At 41.6% G+C, this 19,620-nt stretch overlaps 1 protein-coding gene across 1 annotated transcript in view; it reads right to left on the bottom strand.

Moving 5' to 3' along the window:
* Positions 1–468: 468 nt before the first annotated feature.
* The window catches only part of SEMA5A (semaphorin 5A), a 477,095-nt gene continuing 457,943 nt past the window's right edge, over positions 469–19,620 (bottom strand). Inside the window, exons 22-23 of the mRNA XM_060009673.1 lie at positions 15,739–15,950; positions 469–8,342 (exon numbers count right to left, since the gene is read on the bottom strand). Coding sequence (XP_059865656.1) covers positions 8,223–8,342; positions 15,739–15,950 — 332 coding nt within the window. The 3' untranslated portion in view covers positions 469–8,222. The remainder of the gene's footprint in view (positions 8,343–15,738; positions 15,951–19,620) is intronic.

The raw sequence follows: 19,620 nt of genomic DNA, 5'->3' as shown, positions 1-19,620 counted from the left end.
TTTAATGTGTAGTCAGCCTGGATCATCTGGGTAAAGACAGATTTTATAAATTATTATTTCATTAGTTGGGGTTAAAAGTAGTTTAATCATTATCACATGTTTCGCTCGTTTATATTTTTGTATAGCTTTATTTTATTATGTTAATGTTTGTATCCATATTAAATGGGCCTTTCAGCTTTGTGCTAACTGGAAATTATATATATGTGCAATTATACACATGTATGTTTATATTTACATGAATGTGAGTAGATATTAGACATATATATGTGTGTGTGTATATATATATATATATATACACATATATATATACATATGGAGAGAGAGAAGGAGATTTCATGGGATCATGAATACTGAAATACGTCTTTCAGGCATCTTCTAGCCGTGTTCATGCTAATAGTCAGCAGTTCATTGTAGAAAAACCTTGTTTTATGCAAGGAAGAATGGAATATGGTGTGCTGTAGAGAAGGCGAGCTTAATATAACAGTAAACCGATCATCAACAGAACAGGTTATCAACTCCTTGTAAATGAAAAACCTGATCGATTTTCCTTGGCACACACTTCTTATTGTCCATGGAAATACTTGTAAAAGTTGTCCACGGCGTCATAGAATCATCACAAAGCTGGCTGGTCTTGTCTTGGCCTCCACACAAGAGGCTGTGGCATCTGATCACACAGGAGCGTGTTATGGGGTTCTCCCCAGAGGTCGTCTGCAGTCTCAGTACAATGAAACGCTCTCCTTCAAGTAGTGATCGCGCTCAGCACATCTGGGGACACAGGGGCCACTGAGGCTACGCAAAGAAAAATGCCACTAAATTGTTTCCTAAATGGTGGAATTTATTTCAGTGCTAACTTACAATGGAATGAGATAAACTATTTACATAAAGCTTAAGTACAAAAAATATAATACAATTTTTACTGTACATAATCAGGATTCTCTTATTTTGTCCCCCAAATGTTGGCAGATAGAGATGAAGAGGGGGCTGGTACGGAAGGAAGCTTGGGGGACTGTTGGCAATACTCGGGATCATCCTTCATGAATTTATTATTCATAAAAGATGCAGAGGTTTGGGTTATAGAACCTGGCAACTCGCCAAGAGCAGGGAGTGAGCGGGACACTTTCACTTTGGGGATACCAGTTCAAAAATATGCCTGTTTTCCTCTGAGTTGAGGCTGGGAGCCCGTGAGAGTTGGTTTCTGCTGACTGGTTGGGAGACACCTGCCCGCCCCTTCCCTGAACTTATGACATTGATCCAGGGCAGCGGGCAATGGGCGCCCTGCCTGCCCTGCCTCAGATGGTGTCTTAAACTGATTTTGAAAACAATATATCTACCAGGTGTCATTAAAAAACTTTTGTAGATATAGACCTGGACAGCTCTCAAGTGAGCATTTAAGACCAGTGAATTGATAAACAGAAAAAAATGAAGACCACTGGAAATCGGTATTACACATTTTTAACAACAAGGTTTCCAGTGAAACCTTGAAAGTCAAATGTAAGGGCTGAAAAACCCCCATCCCCCATTGGTCCTGAGGGGGAATACCCAGAAATCCACAAGCATTCCAACAGGGCAACCAAAGCTCTGTTTTTCTCATTCCAATAAACGGGAGACAGTGCTACCTCATTCTAAGAAAGCTCCATTATGATTAATATATATGGTCTTTTAAAAATTAATTTCAAGATCAGTAACTTTCTGTAAGTTTACCAAGGGGTCAAGGTGGCTTCGGGAAAAGGTTCCATGAAAAAAAAAAAAAGAAATAATCCCAAATAAGTTTATTTTGTATCACAAAACAGCAACAGCAAATTAACACAGAATGAGGCATTTAACATTTCATAACATCTTCAAAAGTCACATCAAGTGGCATAACACACAAATTTAGTTACACACTTTTGAAGAATCCTACATTGGACTGAGTTTGTGCACTTCCCTTGCAGACAGTGTAGAATTTTGGTGGTGGATGTAGGTGCTTGTGTTGAAGGTTCATAGTGTGCTTTCTCCCAAAGTGCAGAAGTTCAAGTCTGATTTTGGCCAACAGTCATGGTACAGGGGAAAAGGAATCAAATTTAGCAGAGAAAACACTGTTAACTTTCTTAACCCAGACTAAGAATGAAAACTTTGTGAACTTATGAAGCAAGTTTGACATTGAGTTCAAACAAACAGCAGGCCATATTCTAGGTGGTTCTCATTCCACTCACCATATCTGTGCCAGTCATCACCAGCCTATGTCTGATTTTCCTGTATCTACAGACTTGCCTGAAGACAGACAGTAACAAAACCCTCTAACTTCTATAGGCATCCTATTGACATTCCTACTACAGAACGAATGTTAAGGTGTTTTTTGGAAAATGTAAAATTAAAGTGATGTCAGTTTCTGGAAGGCTGGGTTCACCTAAATTCTGAACACATCGTGGCACCCATTCTGGCATCATAGCCGCAGTGCGGGTAGAAATCACATCTGACGATGATGTGCTTCTTGTTCATTTTCTATTCCTGAGTTCAAAGAGGCATATAAGAATGATTTTTTTCAAAGTATAGCCAATCAGTCCTCTGCTTTCAACCAATAATATCCAGATGAAATGATAAATCATTATCTTAAACAAGGCACTGGCAACTTTTAATAGGAAATTAAACCATCTGCACTTACTAATCAGGCTCTTTCTTAGTGACATGTAAGGAGGATAGTTTGGATTTTCTGAAATCCAGATTTTGCTCTCCAGCTTGTATTTATCTAAAATGGGGATCATTTTGAACTATAATATTTGGGCCATTTTTGGCATTAAGTTGCCAAAAATCTGAGAAAGTACAGGATCGTGTTTGAACTGCTGGCCTCAGATTTCTGACTGATATGCAAGGAGTGGAATGAATTCTATTGCCCATCCAACACGTTAGTTTAAGAAATACCATAGAGTGGTTTTCTATCTCAATTTTTCTCCCTTCTGGTCTTAAAGTATATTTCTCTAGTTACTGTCATCATGGCAACAAAGTAAAACATGTTTGCCTGAATGAAAATTGGTACTGAATCATGGGAAACAAGCTTGATAGCTTTTTTTCTTTTCTATGGCAAAACTAATACGGTCTTTTGAAAATACTATATGAGACACCTTTCACTAGGAACAGTACATTCATGTCAGGCTCTGATTTTGGTTTTGATGATGCTCTTAGACCCTTTGCAATGTGAACTTACATTTTCAAAAGAGAACAGGTCGCCATTCTTAACGCTTCTGAAACATGTACCAAATTTTTGATGATGCAACATATGATCATTAAAAAAATCCCACTTTGATCCATCTGCTACAAAAATATCTATAACACATCTTTAACATAAAACCATAAAGAAGATTATGGAATAGTCATTTTAAAAATCCCTGCCAATGGTCCAACTTTACGTCTTGTTCATTACTTTTCAATTTCCAAAAGAGAAAATAAGCAAGGATGAAAGCAATATATTTTCTTGTGTTTTATCAGGTTATCAAAATGGATAACCAGAATGCATTGGTTCTGTATTTATAGAGTTACAAAACATCTTTAAATCAACTAATATTAATGACTTCAATAGGAGAGAACAGCAGAAATAAATTCCACAACGGCCACTGGTCTCCAAATATTTTATCTTACATGGTAATACACTTGAAATATTTGGCATTCCCTTTTGTACATTTCTCAGGCCAAGATGAATGTTCTCCCACTTCACACCCATTGATCAGAATGGCTTTCTAGTGTCTGATAATAGTTAAGGATAGGTAATCAGAGGTAATCAATTTTGGTAATGTCATGTCAACATGAATCACCAAGCCAACATAAATTACCATGAAATGATAGAAACAGTAGAAGGAATACATGTGCTGGGCATGGCCAATGAGATCTGGGTACTCCAATTTGCATCATCTTAAAAAATAAGAGCAGAGAGTTTGTATATGAGTAGATTTAAGGTTAGTGTTTTAATTCCCTGCCTTCACGGACAAGGATTATTGGAGCTGTGAGATTTAAGCACAGCCCTGCCACATGGAGAGCAGACTCAGTGCTTGGCATCCACTACTGCTACCCTACCTGTTGCCTCTGGATAGATGTTCCAGAGTCACTTTCTGAAACAGAAAGACAGAATTAAATATAGTTACCCCAAAATGCCACACATAAGAAAACTCCACTGAAATATAAAAGACACCCTGGGGCTAAGGAAAGTTGATGCCCGCAGGGCTAAGTCAATGCTGAAATTGGTTTGACAGTGTTGGGGTAATGGACATGATTGATTCTAAAAGTTAGGGAAATCTCATAAAGGGGCACTGGGATATTTGTAAATTCAGACACTAAGGAGGCTGCACCTCCAATGTGCATTAAGGACGTGTTTACACAAAATGACTAGCTGAACGCAGACCTGATATATTTTTTAATAAAATCTCCTTTGATCTGTGGTTACACAAACAGCATCCCTTCAGGTAGCCCCTGGGATTCCCCTGCTGAGACTTTGTCCATAACTTGAAAGGCATCTGACTCACGAACTCTCTCAAAGTCTCCAGTGGGAACTCTCACCACACAGGCTTTGATTCTCATTAATTTCACCCTTTTGCAAATAAATAAGGAAATAGAGGCACCTTCGCCTGCACTCTGGGCAGTTGATCCCGCAAGATCCAGGGATCAGCCCACAGGACTGCGCAAGCGGATCGTGGGTCCCCACCTGGGACTGTCCAGGACACTCGGCTGGGAGGGACCAGGTCCCCTTCTTTTCAAGGTCACCTTCTCCCACATTCGCTTCCTTTCTCTTTGCATCACTGGTGAGTCAATGGGGCCAGACCCGTGTCTCATGCCGTTCCCATGGGCTGAACCCTCCTGGGGACAGAGGCTTCTTCACGGCAGGGGGCCCTCACGTCCACTCGCCCTTTATTCCTCTCAGTTCCTTTAAAATCTCTGCCCACCCTTGACACACACAGGGAACCCTCTTTTTTCCCGGTATTAATGCCGATTCTAGTCAGAATCTATAGGCTTAGTGAAATGTCTCTGAAGGAGAAGGGAAGTTCAGAACCTCCCATAAGCGTCCAGGGACAGCAGCACAGAAACATGCCTAAAGCGAGTCAGACAACTGGGTAAGGAAACACCCAAGTCTGGGGATGCTGGGTCTTCACGCAACAGAGGCTGATCCTGTGCCCCCCAGAGCACCTCAGAATTCACAGGAGTCCATCTCATTCAGGGTGACAAAGCCCTCAGTGTCATCAAAGCCATCATCTTCAGAGCTATTTGGGGAAGGTCACCCCCTATGCAGCGAGCAGGGATTCTGTGGCACTGCAGGGTTGATATTAACAGTGACTAATCTAGTCTAGAGAAAGCACTGAGCACGGGGAATCACTTCCAAAGAACTTAAATGTGAGATTAAAGCCAGTTTCCTAATGAAAACCAGCCAAACTTCAATTGTACCCAGAAATAACCCTAGAAATTAAACTGTGATTAATGTCATTTGATGTTAGGCTCAGAGAGATGCAATTTAAAAATATTAGTCTCTATCTGTACCGCTTGAACCAGAACGAAAGGAAGGAAGGAAGGAAGGAAGGAAAGAAGGGAGGCAGGGAAAAGATAAAGAGAATGAAGAAATCACACAGTAATTTAAAAGGTGACAAATGTTGGCAGGAATCCCAGCCATCCCAACCTAAGGAAGAGGTGCTTTATGAAGGTTCCAGCAGAAGTGGTAGGTACCAATGTGAAAGCCCATCACATGGCGGCTTGATGAGGGCTACGGAGGGGAAGCATAAACACATAAGCAACAGCTCTACACTGATGGGAAAACAAAAGTTATTCCATAGATTCTTAAAATACTTGGATTATAGCTAAAACTAAACAAACTGATATCCTGTTAAGTAAGAAGGCGGGATGGAGGGAGGGAAAGAGGACGAGAGGGAGAGGAGAACAATTTTCTTTTGAATAGAGTGTCAGGGAACAAAAATGAGTGAATTTCTTTGCAGTGATAATTGTAAAGATTTATGTAATCAACAACATGAAAATTCCGTTGTAGGGAAGGGTGGTTTCCCTAGTCATTGCACAAGATTGATTAAAGACCAACTTTGATGTCATTTGGGAAGCATTTCCCATCAAGTCCAGTGATACTTCTTTGAAATATCAGTATCCTCTTTCCTAGGGGAAAGAGAATGAACTTTTAAGCCTTGAAAATATTGCGGGGGAGGAATTAAAAAACCGGCTAAAATATGCTACACAAATGAGGACATTTTTCTTATAGGAAAGTGATGAGACACGTTGAAGCATCCAATGAAAATCCAACCCAAGGAAAATTAGAAAACTATCTGGCTAAATTTCACTTCCTAAGTGTGGACTTTGCGTAGAAACAGAGCAATCTCAGACAGCATACAAGGAATACGGGAGATGTAGCATGAACTTCCCACTGGAAAGACCCGGAAAATCATTCATTTGAAATCTATCAGACCTCCCAGAGCCCAAATGCAATTTAGACTTTAATTTTAGCAGAGCCGTTTCTGAAAATTTGGGCATATAAGAATATTTTGAACTCATCAACATTCATTACTAAACATAGGATTTTTTCAAATCTTTAAATTGGATAGGGTGAAAACCTAACCAACCTGTGTAGGCTAAAAGTCTGTGTCCCTCAATGCCCACACTGTAAGTTTTCCCAGATCTGAAGTTTCATTTATCAATAAGAACATGTCTTTATGTCCACCCAGGCCTTTATCATGACACCCAGAGGCATAAAGTGAATCATTTCAATCTTGTTCTTACTTTCAATAATTATTCAACCAACTGCCATATGTTATGCATCAGTTTTTTGCGAGTAATCGACCCTGTTTTTTGTTTTTTTTTTCTCCTGGGGACCCCTCTGGATAGTATCATAACATCCTGAAATGCTTACGAATGATCGAAGCTCAGAACCATGGAACCATTAAAATCCTTACTTGCCAACACCCTGACTCCTCAAGGTACTTCTTGAAATGCTGCTGCCCCCATGCAGGGAGAAGTGGGAGTGGATGGATGGCAAAGCAGCAGTGAGATCAAAAACAAGAGGCACCAGAGCTGAACATCTCCTCACCTGAACTAGAGGAAGCAAATGACAGCTTGGTACTTGGGGAGCACTTCAATATGTACAGCAACAAGCTGCAGAAAGCCAGCTTTACACATCATTAATGCTCTTGGTAGGGGCTGATGGCCATACATTAGTTCTATCAGGGAGACGGAAAATAAAAAAGTTGCTTTTCATTAAATGTCAGGTTTTTCAATACTTTCTGTAACATGGAAAATAAAAAAAGTTGTCTTCAATTATATTTCAGTCCTTTCAATACTTTCTTCATCAGTATCATGAATGTTCAAGATTTTTCTTTGCAGAGAGAGGGGAGGTGTAGAGTCTGTTATCCAAATGCTAAACAAGTGGTTATTTTACAGAGTGGTTCTTTAGGATGTTACTGTGGACCAGACAGGTGGGCTACCAGGCCGATGCGCGACAAGGAGCTCCCTGAAATGCCATGAAATCCACAAGTCAGAATAAGGCGAGCTTCACGACAGCATGTAGAACACGTTCCCCCTTCATCGTGTCTGTACCTCTGCTCTTTACACTCACCTACCCCAGGGACAATACAGTAATGGCAGCAAGACCAAGGGTAGAGCATCTCACACCTCATACCATCACCTTTGCAGATATAAGCCAGGTTGAAGCCCTGGGTGACCTCAGCCAAGAAGCATTCCAAGTCCAAACACACACAGTATCATTCAGATTGAGAAGATGGAGATCCATGGTGAGTCACTGTATGGCCACATTCAGATTCTTCATTTTATCAATACTATAAACCGTGCGGAGGTGGGGAGGCTCTCATATAAAGTGCCTAATTTCTTGAATTTAAAACATCATGAAGATTTACGCTCAAGGTCAAGAAGATGTTCACATTTCTAAAGACCCCTTCCATTGTGGGTGGTACAGTTATGAAAAAGCTCAAGAAAACAACTGGCTTGTTAGAAAAATGGACTGAACACAATAAAAAAAAACCCTGCACACCATGGCTCATTAAACAATGATCAAGAATTGTAGACCAGATTTTCACGATTAGATTTTTGTTGCTTTTAAGAATGTGTCTTTTTGGCAGCAATGGGACACTAGTGGCTTGAAATGCACTTGAGATGTACCCAATCTCCATCTCTGAAGTCTTGGAGACATGGGCAGTCATGGAGCACAGGCCTTGAGGAACTGGGGCAGTTACAGGAAGCCAAAAATAGAAGAACTCTTAGTACTCATCATAGTTATTGAGATCTGTAAAGTAGGCATTAGAATAGGTCTTCCCAGTGAGATGTGGGTTGAAGTATTTGTTTCTTTCCTCTAAGATCAAGTTGTTTTTGTTAAATGCCTGTAAAAAATGAAATAGAAGATTTAGGAATATTCAGTAAGTAGTATTTCAGAAAGAGAATATAGTTAGAAGACAATTACAGTTGACCCTTGAACAATGTGAGTGTTAGGGGCACTGACCCTCCTCGAAGTGGAAAACCAGAGTATAACTTACAGTCTTCCCTCCAGATCCGTGGTTCCTCCATATCTGAGGTTCCCCTGTACCCTCAGTGCTGCATCCTGGATACAACCAACCTCTGATCGTGTAGTACTGTAGTATTTAATACAGTAAGTCCCTACATACGAACCTTCAAGTCGCAAACTTTCAAAGATGCAAACACGCATTCCCATGTCCAATCACATAGTTAGTTCACGTGTCTGGCGTACATTGTCACATGTGTGCATCCTCTACAAGTGGTTGTGCTTTTGTGTACTTTACTGTACAGTACTGTATAGAGTACAGTGGTACATCTTTATTTCTTGCCTGTTCACCCGATGCCAGCCCCTGGATGCCAGCTGTTGTACTGTACTACTGTACTTTTCAAGGTACTATACTGTAAGATTCAAGTATTTTCTTTACTTTTTGTGTTTGTTTGTTTTTTATGTATTATTTGTGTGAAAAGTATTATAAACCTATTATAGTACAGTACTATATAGCCGATTGTGTTACTTGGGTACCTAGGCTAACACTGTTGGACTTTCGAACAAACTGGACTTACGAAGCAGTCTCAGAACAGAACTCGTTCGTATGTAGGGGACTTACTGTATTGAAAAAATCTGCATATAAGTAGACCCGCACAGTTCAGTATTGTTCAAGAGCCCACTGTATGTGGAATTCGAGCTCTCTCCTAAGCCTCCATTATTTTAAAATGTATTTTCTCACTTCTCACTTGCTTCCTCACATCATTTGCTGAGGACTTGCCTGGTAACTAGAATGAGGCTGGTAGGCTTTTAGACCAGACTGCTTTTGAGCTTTACTCAGAAAGTCTACTTTTGAACTTTAGTCAGGAAGTTTCCAAGTGTTAGAAAACCTAAATCAAAATCTCCCAGAAACCTAAAACTCTAGTGATTTCAAATTCATAAACGCTTTGAATATTACCACTTATAACTGGATAGGTTTTTAAGCAGCTTTTGGATTGTCATTGGTAAGAGATTTTGAAGGAAAATATTTAAATAAATGCACGGGATTCTTAGTTTCTCTTCATTTTCTACACTTGTTGGAAGGTGACTACCGTGGCCATTTCTGACACAGATGCTCTTCCTCATTAACAGTCATGAAAGTTACCCGTACTTTTAAAGAGCTGAACTGTCCGAGAAAGAGGGTAACTTTTAAGAGGACCAAAATAAAGATGTGAGGTCGTAGGCACGTCCAAATGCCCAGGACTCGTCTGGGCAAGGAGTCAGAAGAAAGTTCTAGAAAGATTCATTAGAGACTAGGCAGCAGTACTTTGCCTTCAGAGCAGCAAGGTTTCTGATGAAGTGCCTACTGGGTCTTCAGTGGGAACAGAAGACCAGCTAAATTATCTTCTGATGCTTGAAGCAGTAGTCACCACAGATAAGCTGATGGGATGGGATCACGTTGAGAGGGGCCGCATTCTTGGGTCCTGGAGGTTTCTTCTTGAAGAGTCTTGGTTCTGAGAGGGTGTGTGGGGCATGTTATTAATTCCTGGTGCTTCACTTCCTGGCTCTGTTATCTGATCAGTATAAGGTGCTGATGGACTCTGGATCCTGCTGTAAGTAAGACCCATGAGTAGAAGTGAATTGGCTCCATCTCTGTGCATGTGGGTGCCTCATGGCGGGGGTGGGGAGGGCAAGTGTGAACACTGCAGCTCCCAGCACACGAGACCTTCCAACCAGTGGCAGTTGTAAGGGCTGAAGATATTCCGTACTCCCACATGGGAAGGAAACTGAATTTCAAAGGAAACCATCATAGCAGAGAGAGGGCATCAAATACTCCCTAAGAATATTAAGGGGAACCACCAACTTAACGGGAATATCAAAATTTAGGTAACTTAATGAAATATTGCCATTTGCAGCAACATGGATGGACCTAGAGATTATCATACTGAGTGAAGTAAGTCAGACAAAGACAAATATCATATGATATCACTTATATCTGGAATCTAAGAAACAATACAAATGAACTTATTTACAAAACAGAAATAGACTCACAGACATAGAAAACAAACTTACAGTTACCAAAGAGGAAAGGTGGGGGAGGGATAAATGAGGAGTATGGGATTAATAGATACACACCATTATATATAAAATAAAAAGCAAGGATTTACTGTATAGCACAGGGAACTAGATTCAGTATCTTGTAATAACCTATAATGAAAAAGAGTCAGAAAAGAATATGTATGTATAACTGAATCACTTTGCTGTACACCAGAAATGAGCACAGTATTGTAAATCAACTATACTGCAATGGAAGAACAAAAGAGAAAAAAAAAACAAGAAAAAAAATGAAAGTAACTTAGCTCATGAGAACTCCCTGCATTCATGTGGGTGGTAGGGGAGGTTGGGTGCAGTAACAAGAGCCTGTGATGTCTTTCCAGCCACATTCCTGACCTCTTGTGTAGACACAGTAAGAACAACAGCCACTATTTGCTGGATGCTGGGTTTCATGTACCTTAGTCCATTTAAACCTCACAACAATGATACAGGAGTACATAGTGTTAACCCATTTTAAAGATGGAGAAACTGAGGTTCAAAGAAGTAAGTAACTTGTACTCTGAACCAGGATGCAAAATGCCTCAAATAAAAACCACTTTTATTTTGCCAGGCAGTGTTCAAGGCATTGTGTATAATTTACCTCACTTTATTCTCATTATCTCCAATTCACCAAGAAAAAAAATGGAGGCTCAGTTAGTATGAATACTTGGGAGAAGTCTACCTGACTGGTAAGTGACTCATAAACCTAGATCTGTCAGGCTCATCCCTTTTCCACCTTTTCTTCCTTAGAACAAGAAGGAGACTGGTCATTCACTCTAAATTTCTGGGTGAAACACTGGGTTATTAATCACCCACTCAGGAAATTTAACACAATGCATCACCTCCCCCCACCAACTGCACCAGCATCAACATTACACAGAATTGAAGAAACTTCATTATGCTTCAAAGTTATTAGAAGATAGTCTTTATAATAATGTAACAGTTGTTCTCAGGATGCCATCCTGGGGATTCCTATAATGGACCTGTACATGGACATGTATATCTGATTGACCAAACCCCGTCCTCATTTCACTGCTCAGCATGTGCAGGTCCTCAGCACGGAGCTCTTCTCTTTGGTGGGACTGCTCTTTGGGTGCTGAGGCACAGTGGAGGCAGATCTGGATGGTGACCAATCACTCGATAGTTTCCAGCATTTTATTTGTTGCCACTTCCATGTCCCATTTTTAACCTACTTCCCAATATGAGAAGCCACCTTTTCACAGGAACAGCGAAGCTTAAAAGGCATGTCAGAAAATGCTTGCTTGCTCCCTTTGTAGCTGTTGAGATGTCTGCCATGTGGCTGACAGGGTCCTGGTGCTCCGGCCGGGTGTCAGGCCTAAGCCTCGGAGGTGGGAGAGCCAATTTCAGGACACTAGACCACCAGAGACCTCCTGGCCCCACGTAATATCAATCGGTGAAAGCTCTCCCAGAGATCTTCATCTCAACGTTAAGACCCAGCTCCACTCAACGACCAGCAAGCTATAGTGCTGGACACCTTATGCCAAACAATTACCAAGCCAGGAACACAACACCAACCACTAGCAGAGGAGCTACCTAAAGTCATAATAAGTTCACAGACACCCCAAAACACACCACTGGATGCGGTCCTGCCCACCAGAAAGCAAAGATCCAGCCTCATCCACCAGAACACAGGCACCAGTCCCCTTGATCAGGAAGCCTACACAAGCCACTGAACCAACCTCACCCACTGGGAGCACACACGAAAAACAATTTGAAATATGAACCTGCAGCCTGAGAAAAGGAGACCCCAAACACAGTAGGTTAAGTAAAATGAGAAGACAGAGAAACACACAGCAGATGAAGGAGCAAGGTAAAAACTCACCAGACCTAACAAATGAAGAGGAAATAGGCAGTCTACCTGAAAAAGAATTCAGAGTAATGATAGTAAAGATGATCCAAAATCTTGGAAATAAAATGGAGAAAATAGAAGAAACATTTAACAAGGACCTAGAAGAACTAAAAAGCAAACAAACAATAATGAACGGCACAATAAATGAAATTAAAAATTCTCTAGAAGGAATCAATAGCAGAATAACTGAGGCAGAAGAACAGATAAGTGACCTGGAAGATAAACTAGTGTAAATAACTACCACAGAGCAGAATAAAGAAAAAAGAATGAAAAGAATTGAGGACAGTTTCAGAGACCTCTGGGAAAACATTAAATGCACCAACATTTGAATTATAGGGGTCCCAGAAGAAGAAGGGAAAAAAAAAGGGACTGAGAAAATATTTGAAGAGATTATAGTTCCCTAATATGAGAAAGGAAATAGTCAATCAAGTCCAGGAAGCACAGAGAGTCCCATACAGGCTAAATCCAAGTAGAAACACACCAAGACACATACTAATCAAAATATCAAAATTAAATACAAAGAAAAAATATTAAAAAGCAGCAAGGGAAAAGTAACAAGTAATATACAAGGGAATCCCCATAAGGTTAACAGCTGATCTTTCAGCAGAAACTCTGCAAGCCAGAAGGGAAAGGCAGGACATATTTAAAGTGATGAAAGGGAAAAACCTACAACCAAGATTACTCTACCCAGCAAGGATCTCATTCAGATTCAACAGAGAAATTAAAATCTTTACAGACAAGCAAAAGCTAAGAGAATTCAGCACCACCAAGCCAGCTTTACAACAAATGCTAAAGGAACTTCTCTAGGCAGGAAACACAAGAGAAGGAAAAGACCTACAAAAACAAACCCAAAACAATTAAGAAAATGGTAATAGGAACATACATATTGATAACTACCTTAAATGTAAATGGATTAAATGCTCCAACCAAAAGACATAGACTGGCTGAATGGATACAAGAACAAGGCCTATAAGACACTGATGAAAGAAATTAAAGATGATACAAACAGATGGAAAGTTATACCATGTTTTTGGATTGGAAGAATCAACATTGTGAAAATGACTATACTACCCAAAGCAATCTACAGATTCAATATAATCCCTTTCAAACTACCAATGGCATTTTTCACAAAACTAGAACAAAAAATATCACAATTTGTATGGAAACACAAAAGACCCCAAACAGTTAAAGCAATCTTGAGAAAGAAAAACGGAGCTGGAGGAAACAGACTCCCTTACTTCAGACTATACTACAAAGCTACAGTAATCAAGACAGTATGGTACTGGCACAAAATCAGAAATATAGATCAATGGAACAGGATAGAAAGCCCAGAGATAAACCCACGCACATATGGTCACCTTATCTTGATGAAGGTAGCAAGAATATACAATGGAGAAAAGACAGCCTCTTCAATAAGTGATGCTGGGAAAACTGGGCAGCTACATGTAAAAGAATGAAATTATGACTGATTCACTTTGTTATAAAGCAGAAACTAACACACCATTGTAAAGCAATTATACCCCAATAAAGATGTTAAAAAAAAAAAAAGAATGAAATTAGAACACTCCCTAACACCATACACAAAAATAAACTCAAAATGGATTAAAGACCTAAATGTAAGGCCAGACACTATAAAACTCTTAGGGGGAAAACATAGGCAGGACACTCTATGACATAAATCACAGCAAGATCCTTTTTGATCCACCTCCTAGAGAAATGGAAATAAAAATAAACAAATGGGACCTAATGAAACGTAAAAGCTTTTACACAGCAAAGGAAAACATAAACAAGATGAAAAGACAACCCTCAGAATGGGAGAAAATATTTGCAAATGAAGCAACTGGCAAAGGATTAATCTCCAAAATATGCAAGCAGCTCATGCAGCTCAATATCAAAAAAACAAACAACAATCCCCAAATGGGCAGAAGACCTAAATAAACATTTCTCCAAAGAAGATATACAGATTGCCAACAAACACATGATAGGATACTCAACATCACTAAACATTAGAGAAATGCAAATCAAAGCTACATTGAGGTATCACCTCACACGAGTCAGAATGGCCATCATCAAAAAATCTACAAACAATAAATGCTGGAGAGGGTATGAAGAAAAGGGAGCCCTCTTGCACTGTTGGTGGGAATGTAAATTGATGCAGCCACTATGGAGAACAGTACGGAGGGTCCTTAAAAGACTAAAAATAGAAATACCATGCGACTCAGCAACCCCAGTACTGGGCATATACCCTGAGAAAACCATAATTCAAAAAGAGTCATGTAGGGGGCTTCCCTGGTAGCGCAGTGGTTGAGAGTCCGCCTGCCGATGCAGGGGACATGGGTTCGTGCCCTAGTCCGGGAAGATCCCATATGCCACGGAGCGGCTGGGCCCGTGAGCCATGGCCGCTGAGCCTGTGCGTCTGGAGCCTGTGCTCCACAGAGGGAGAGGCCACAACAATGAGAGGCCTGTGTACCGCAAAAAAAAAAAAAAAAAAAAAAGAGTCATGTACCACAATGTTCATTGCAGCTCTATATACAATAGCCAGGACATGGAAGCAACCTACGTGTCCATCAACAGAAGAATGGATAAAGAAGATGTGGCACATATATACAATGGAATATTACTCAACCATAAAAAGAAACAAAACTGAGTTATTTGTTTTGAGGTGGATGGACCTAGAGACTGTCATACAGAGTGAAGTAAGTCACAAAGAGAAAAACAAATACCATATGCTAACATATATATGGAATCTAAAAAAAAAAAAAAAGGTTCTGAAGAACCTAGCAGTAGGACACGAATAAAGACGCAGATGTAGATAATGGACTTGAGGACATGGGGAGGGGGAAGGGTAAGCTGTGACAAAGTGAGAGAGTGGCATGGACATATATACACTACCAAAGGTAAAATAGATAGCTAGTGGGAAGCAGCCACATAGCACAGGGAGATCAGCTCGGTGCTTTCTGACTGCCTAGAGGGGGGAAATAGGGAGGGTGGGAGGGAGATGCAAGAGGGAGGAGATATGGGGATATATGTATACATATATACAATTATACCCCAATAAAGATGTTAAAAATAAATAAATAAGGCAGGTCATCTAAAGAATTTGAAGAATAGATACATGTATATGTATAACTGAATCACTTTGCTGTGCACCTGAAACTAACACAATGTTGTTAATCAGCTATGCTTCAATATAAAATAAAAATAAAAAAAATAAGAGGAGCCACTTACCTTGTCCCCCACCCTGTCACCTATGCCACCACCACTGAGCTTTGCCGTCAGGGTCCACCTGCCTTCTCTGCACACCTGGCTGCAGCGGAGGCTGCTGACCCCTTACCTTGATGGCCTCCACCGAGTCATACTTGTCCAGTTTGTTGATGTGGTTAGTTATGCTGGTGTTGAGAGGGACAGGCGCAACGGGGTGGATGACGGTGGCATCGTGGGACTGCTGCTGGTACCGCTGGCAGTAGGTGTAGACAAGCAGCGTAAGAAGGCAGCCCAGGATGGAGCTGCTGAGCCCCACGGCGATCATGTGGAACAAGTTGAACTCTGGGAAGACAACGTCAAAAGTGAGGCCACCCTGGAAAAGGACGCGCTCCTCCCCAGCTCTGTGGGCTCAGAGGAAAAGAGAAGGACGCCATGGAAAGCTCCACACTCCTTCTAAAACTCAGAAAATCATAGGGCCTTCCTTTGGAATGTCGTGGCCGCCAAGACACTTCTCTGCAGCGAGCTCAGTGTAGTTTAAGTCAACGCTCTTATGGATTATAACCACCGTATAATATGGTGATCTTTTAAAGATCACCAAATACGCTAGCAGAGACACTTTTTTCTTTAAAGGCTTGTAAGAGACCGTTCTTCTGTTTCAAGTGCAGCATGATCTGTGGTCTGGGGGGTTTCTAGGGAACATGTTTTCCGTTTTCCTGAACAGGCTGAGTCCCTGCTTGCAGCCTGGCTGTGTCCCGGGAACAAAGCAAGGATGTATCTAGTACTTCCAATCACTGCTCACCTGCAAGCCCGACTATTTCCCCCTCCTTTATCATTTCATTTTATTTAAAAATGTGTTCCGATTATATCGTTCTTATGTTTTCCATTACGTTTTTTGGAATATGAAGATACACATATTGTATAACATTTGATTGCATGAAAATAAAAGTGCAAAAGGATATACAAGAATAAATCTTTTTTTCTTTCTGAGAGGAAACCACTGTCACCACCGTCTCCTGTACTCTTCCAGAGACACTCTGCGCACTTGCATGCTACGTGTGCGTGTGGTAAACATTATCCTGGGTACCATTTTTTCACTCACATTGTATTTTGGAGACCTTTTAAAGAAAATGGCTTACTCCAAAGAAACAAAGGATTTGTGTCAAAGGAATAGGATCTATTAATGGCCATGAAATGACCCTCTTTTTTTAAAGTGTTTTTTCTATCTAATAGCATCTTTAAGTAATTTTCTTTGAGTTATAAATACACAATGTTGAATAAACAAGCTGACATGGACTCATGTCTCTAAGACAGGATTGGTTTGAGTGACATCAAGGTAGCTTAATCAAGAACTGCTTAATCTCTGACAAAGAGCAACAAAAGAAAAAAAGATATTCATTGTGTGTTGGTAAAACACCTTACAATCAAAATTGTAAGCCTTTCAGGGAATATAGACAACATCTGAGCCATGACCATGAAGCTGAGATTACTGAAAATCAGGTAAAACAAAACAGGACCTCAATTTTTCTATGCTGTGTTGGCACCGTATAGCTAACCAGTTGCCTAAGGGTTCTTGGCCCTATGTCTCCACTGCACATCCTGGGGATCTGGCTTTTCTTCCAAGGTGTCCCCTTCATGCACCACCAGAGGGCTGAGTGACACCCTTGCTCTCCCTGCACCCAAATGGGACCACTGAAGATGCCTGCTGGGCACCCCTGTGGATGCCGGGTGAGACTGCTGGGCCATGTGGGGAGGTCCCCAGGGCTCTCGGGGAGAGAAGACCCGTGAGCTTGTCTACTACACCCAGGTTCTGGGATGTTTTCTCCTTAAACACCTGGGATCCTCCCGAGGACTCTCTGAGCTGTCCTCGCCTCACCTGGGATCCACAGCACAGGTGGAACATCCTTCATCCGTCCCTAAACCCTCTAAGCTTCTCCCTTTAAGCTGTGCCCCTTTGCTGTTCCTGGACACTGTTTTTCGGGGCCCTGGGCCCTGGAAGGTAGATTCGCTCCAGGAGGTGGATGAACACCGCGCGGAGAGGCAGCCTCGTCCTCTGTTCTCTGTGAACCGGAACCAACGTACTCCACCCACGCTGAGACTCCAAACAGGTGACTCCTAACACGCGCCTCAGGTGTCTTCAGCACCTGGAGCTGGATAATCCAGGAGGACGTTACTAGAATATTCCACAGATATCACCCACTCCCTGACATCCACCTCAATTTTTCACCTCTTGATTATCCTCTCGCTGGTTTAACAAAGTGAAAGGAATCGCTAAATCTTTGGCTGTTCCTGATTTTGTCTGAAGACTCTAGGGCTGAACCTGGGACAGCTGGATAAAGCATCCAGGGGCCATTCTACCAGCAACGCTAGAAGCTTCTACTCTAACCCTGAAGTTGCCCTCAAGATAAGCAAGAGTGATTTCATACCTGTTGTCATCTCTCGATACTTTAGCCGTTTGGACCCCCCAGGGTCAATGCAGCATATGGATAAAAGTACTTCTGCTGCACTGATAAAATAATATATAGAAGATGTATGGCTCTCTCCCTATGCAGGTACTTTGTTATTAGTCAAATGAATCATTCCTGAAGGTGCGTGGGGAAGGCTGGGGCCAGCTGACATCTTTATGATGATTATACAGTCTTTGTGTCTCATGCAACTAAAAATAGCTAAGTCGGAACATGTCCATAGGCCTACATTTTTTCTGCATAAGTGAAAAATCAAGTCTATTAAACCTCTTGAATCTGCTTAGCATGGCTCTTTGCTTTGAATACAATGCTTTTTGCTGTTGATTTTGGTCAGTAAAGCTAGAAGAGAAACCAACTACCCAGCGATTCAACTGGCTGATTTTCTGTGCAAAGTTTGATTCTTCTCAACAGACTGAAAAAAGCATCCCCAAACATCCTTGCTAGGTGATTGTGTTTACCTCTCAGCCCCACAATTAGCCCCATCGGACCTCTTACCCACCTACTCTGCTGTGTCAACGTCAGCAGCCTAAGATCTAAACGATTGGTTCTGAATATTATAGAGTAATTAAAGTGTCTGTGATTGAATCAATAGCACCTCAAGGCTTGATCTGGTGCAGGCTTTGGGACAGCTGGTTCAGACACGAAGAAGCTGCCTTTTAGGATGCAAGTGAGCCTTCGGCACCCTGTCCTCCCGGGTGCTCAAGGCCTTGGCAGGACTCCCGTATCTGAACATTTTGGGATGTTTTCACTTGCCAGAAGGCTGGCCGAGGAAAGTGGTTTTTGAACTTGTGTTAGGCCTGGAGGGCATGCTGGCTGCCCCCAGGTTCTGCCTTGACCTCCCTCAGGGCAGGAACACTCTCTACAAGCTCTGCTCCAGTGGTGACCCCGGGTGTTGTCCAAGAGTGTCGCCTGACCGGGGCTGCTGTGGCTGCATCCCCCAGATACCCTCCTCTGGGACACTCTGCACCAGGCCCCTTTTCCCGTGGTGCTCCGGGCTGAAAGCTCGCGCTGGGATCCCCTTGCCCAGATCCAAAGCTGGCTTCACTTAGACTGTTTGTGTGAACCTCATCTCTCTGACCCTCATGATCCCTATTTATAAAATACAGATAAAAAGACGTGGCTGCTCTCCCTTTCCTACAATTCCCCAAACAAAAATTTCTCTGAAAACTGATTTTTCATCACTCACCTGGCAGCGAAGCCTGACCTGACCTGATCATTTGCTGCAGAACCAGGGTGATTGGCAGCTTCACTTCACCTACCTTTCACGGCAACGTCATTAAAGAGGTTGGTTACAAAGTGCGACCCCCAGACCTCGCCGTGTCATACCTTATAGGACCCGTATTACCCATCTGTAATCTGAAGGATGCTGACTTCCAAACCCTGCTCTACCTCCAAAGGTTTTACATAAAGAATAGTGGGCTGTGGCACCCACGCGAATGCTCTTTGTGAGGGTGAAATAGGATACCTCTACGGTGTCTGGCACACAGTGACTGCTGACCTAAAAATACTACAGCTATAATTCTTTTTATGTGAACCAGCCAACATTCATC

This window comes from Delphinus delphis, chromosome 3, assembly GCF_949987515.2.
Source record: "Delphinus delphis chromosome 3, mDelDel1.2, whole genome shotgun sequence".
NCBI classification, from domain to species: domain Eukaryota; kingdom Metazoa; phylum Chordata; class Mammalia; order Artiodactyla; family Delphinidae; genus Delphinus; species Delphinus delphis.
Note: the sequence above shows the minus strand (reverse complement) of the source record. Positions and strands in the feature narration are given on the sequence as shown.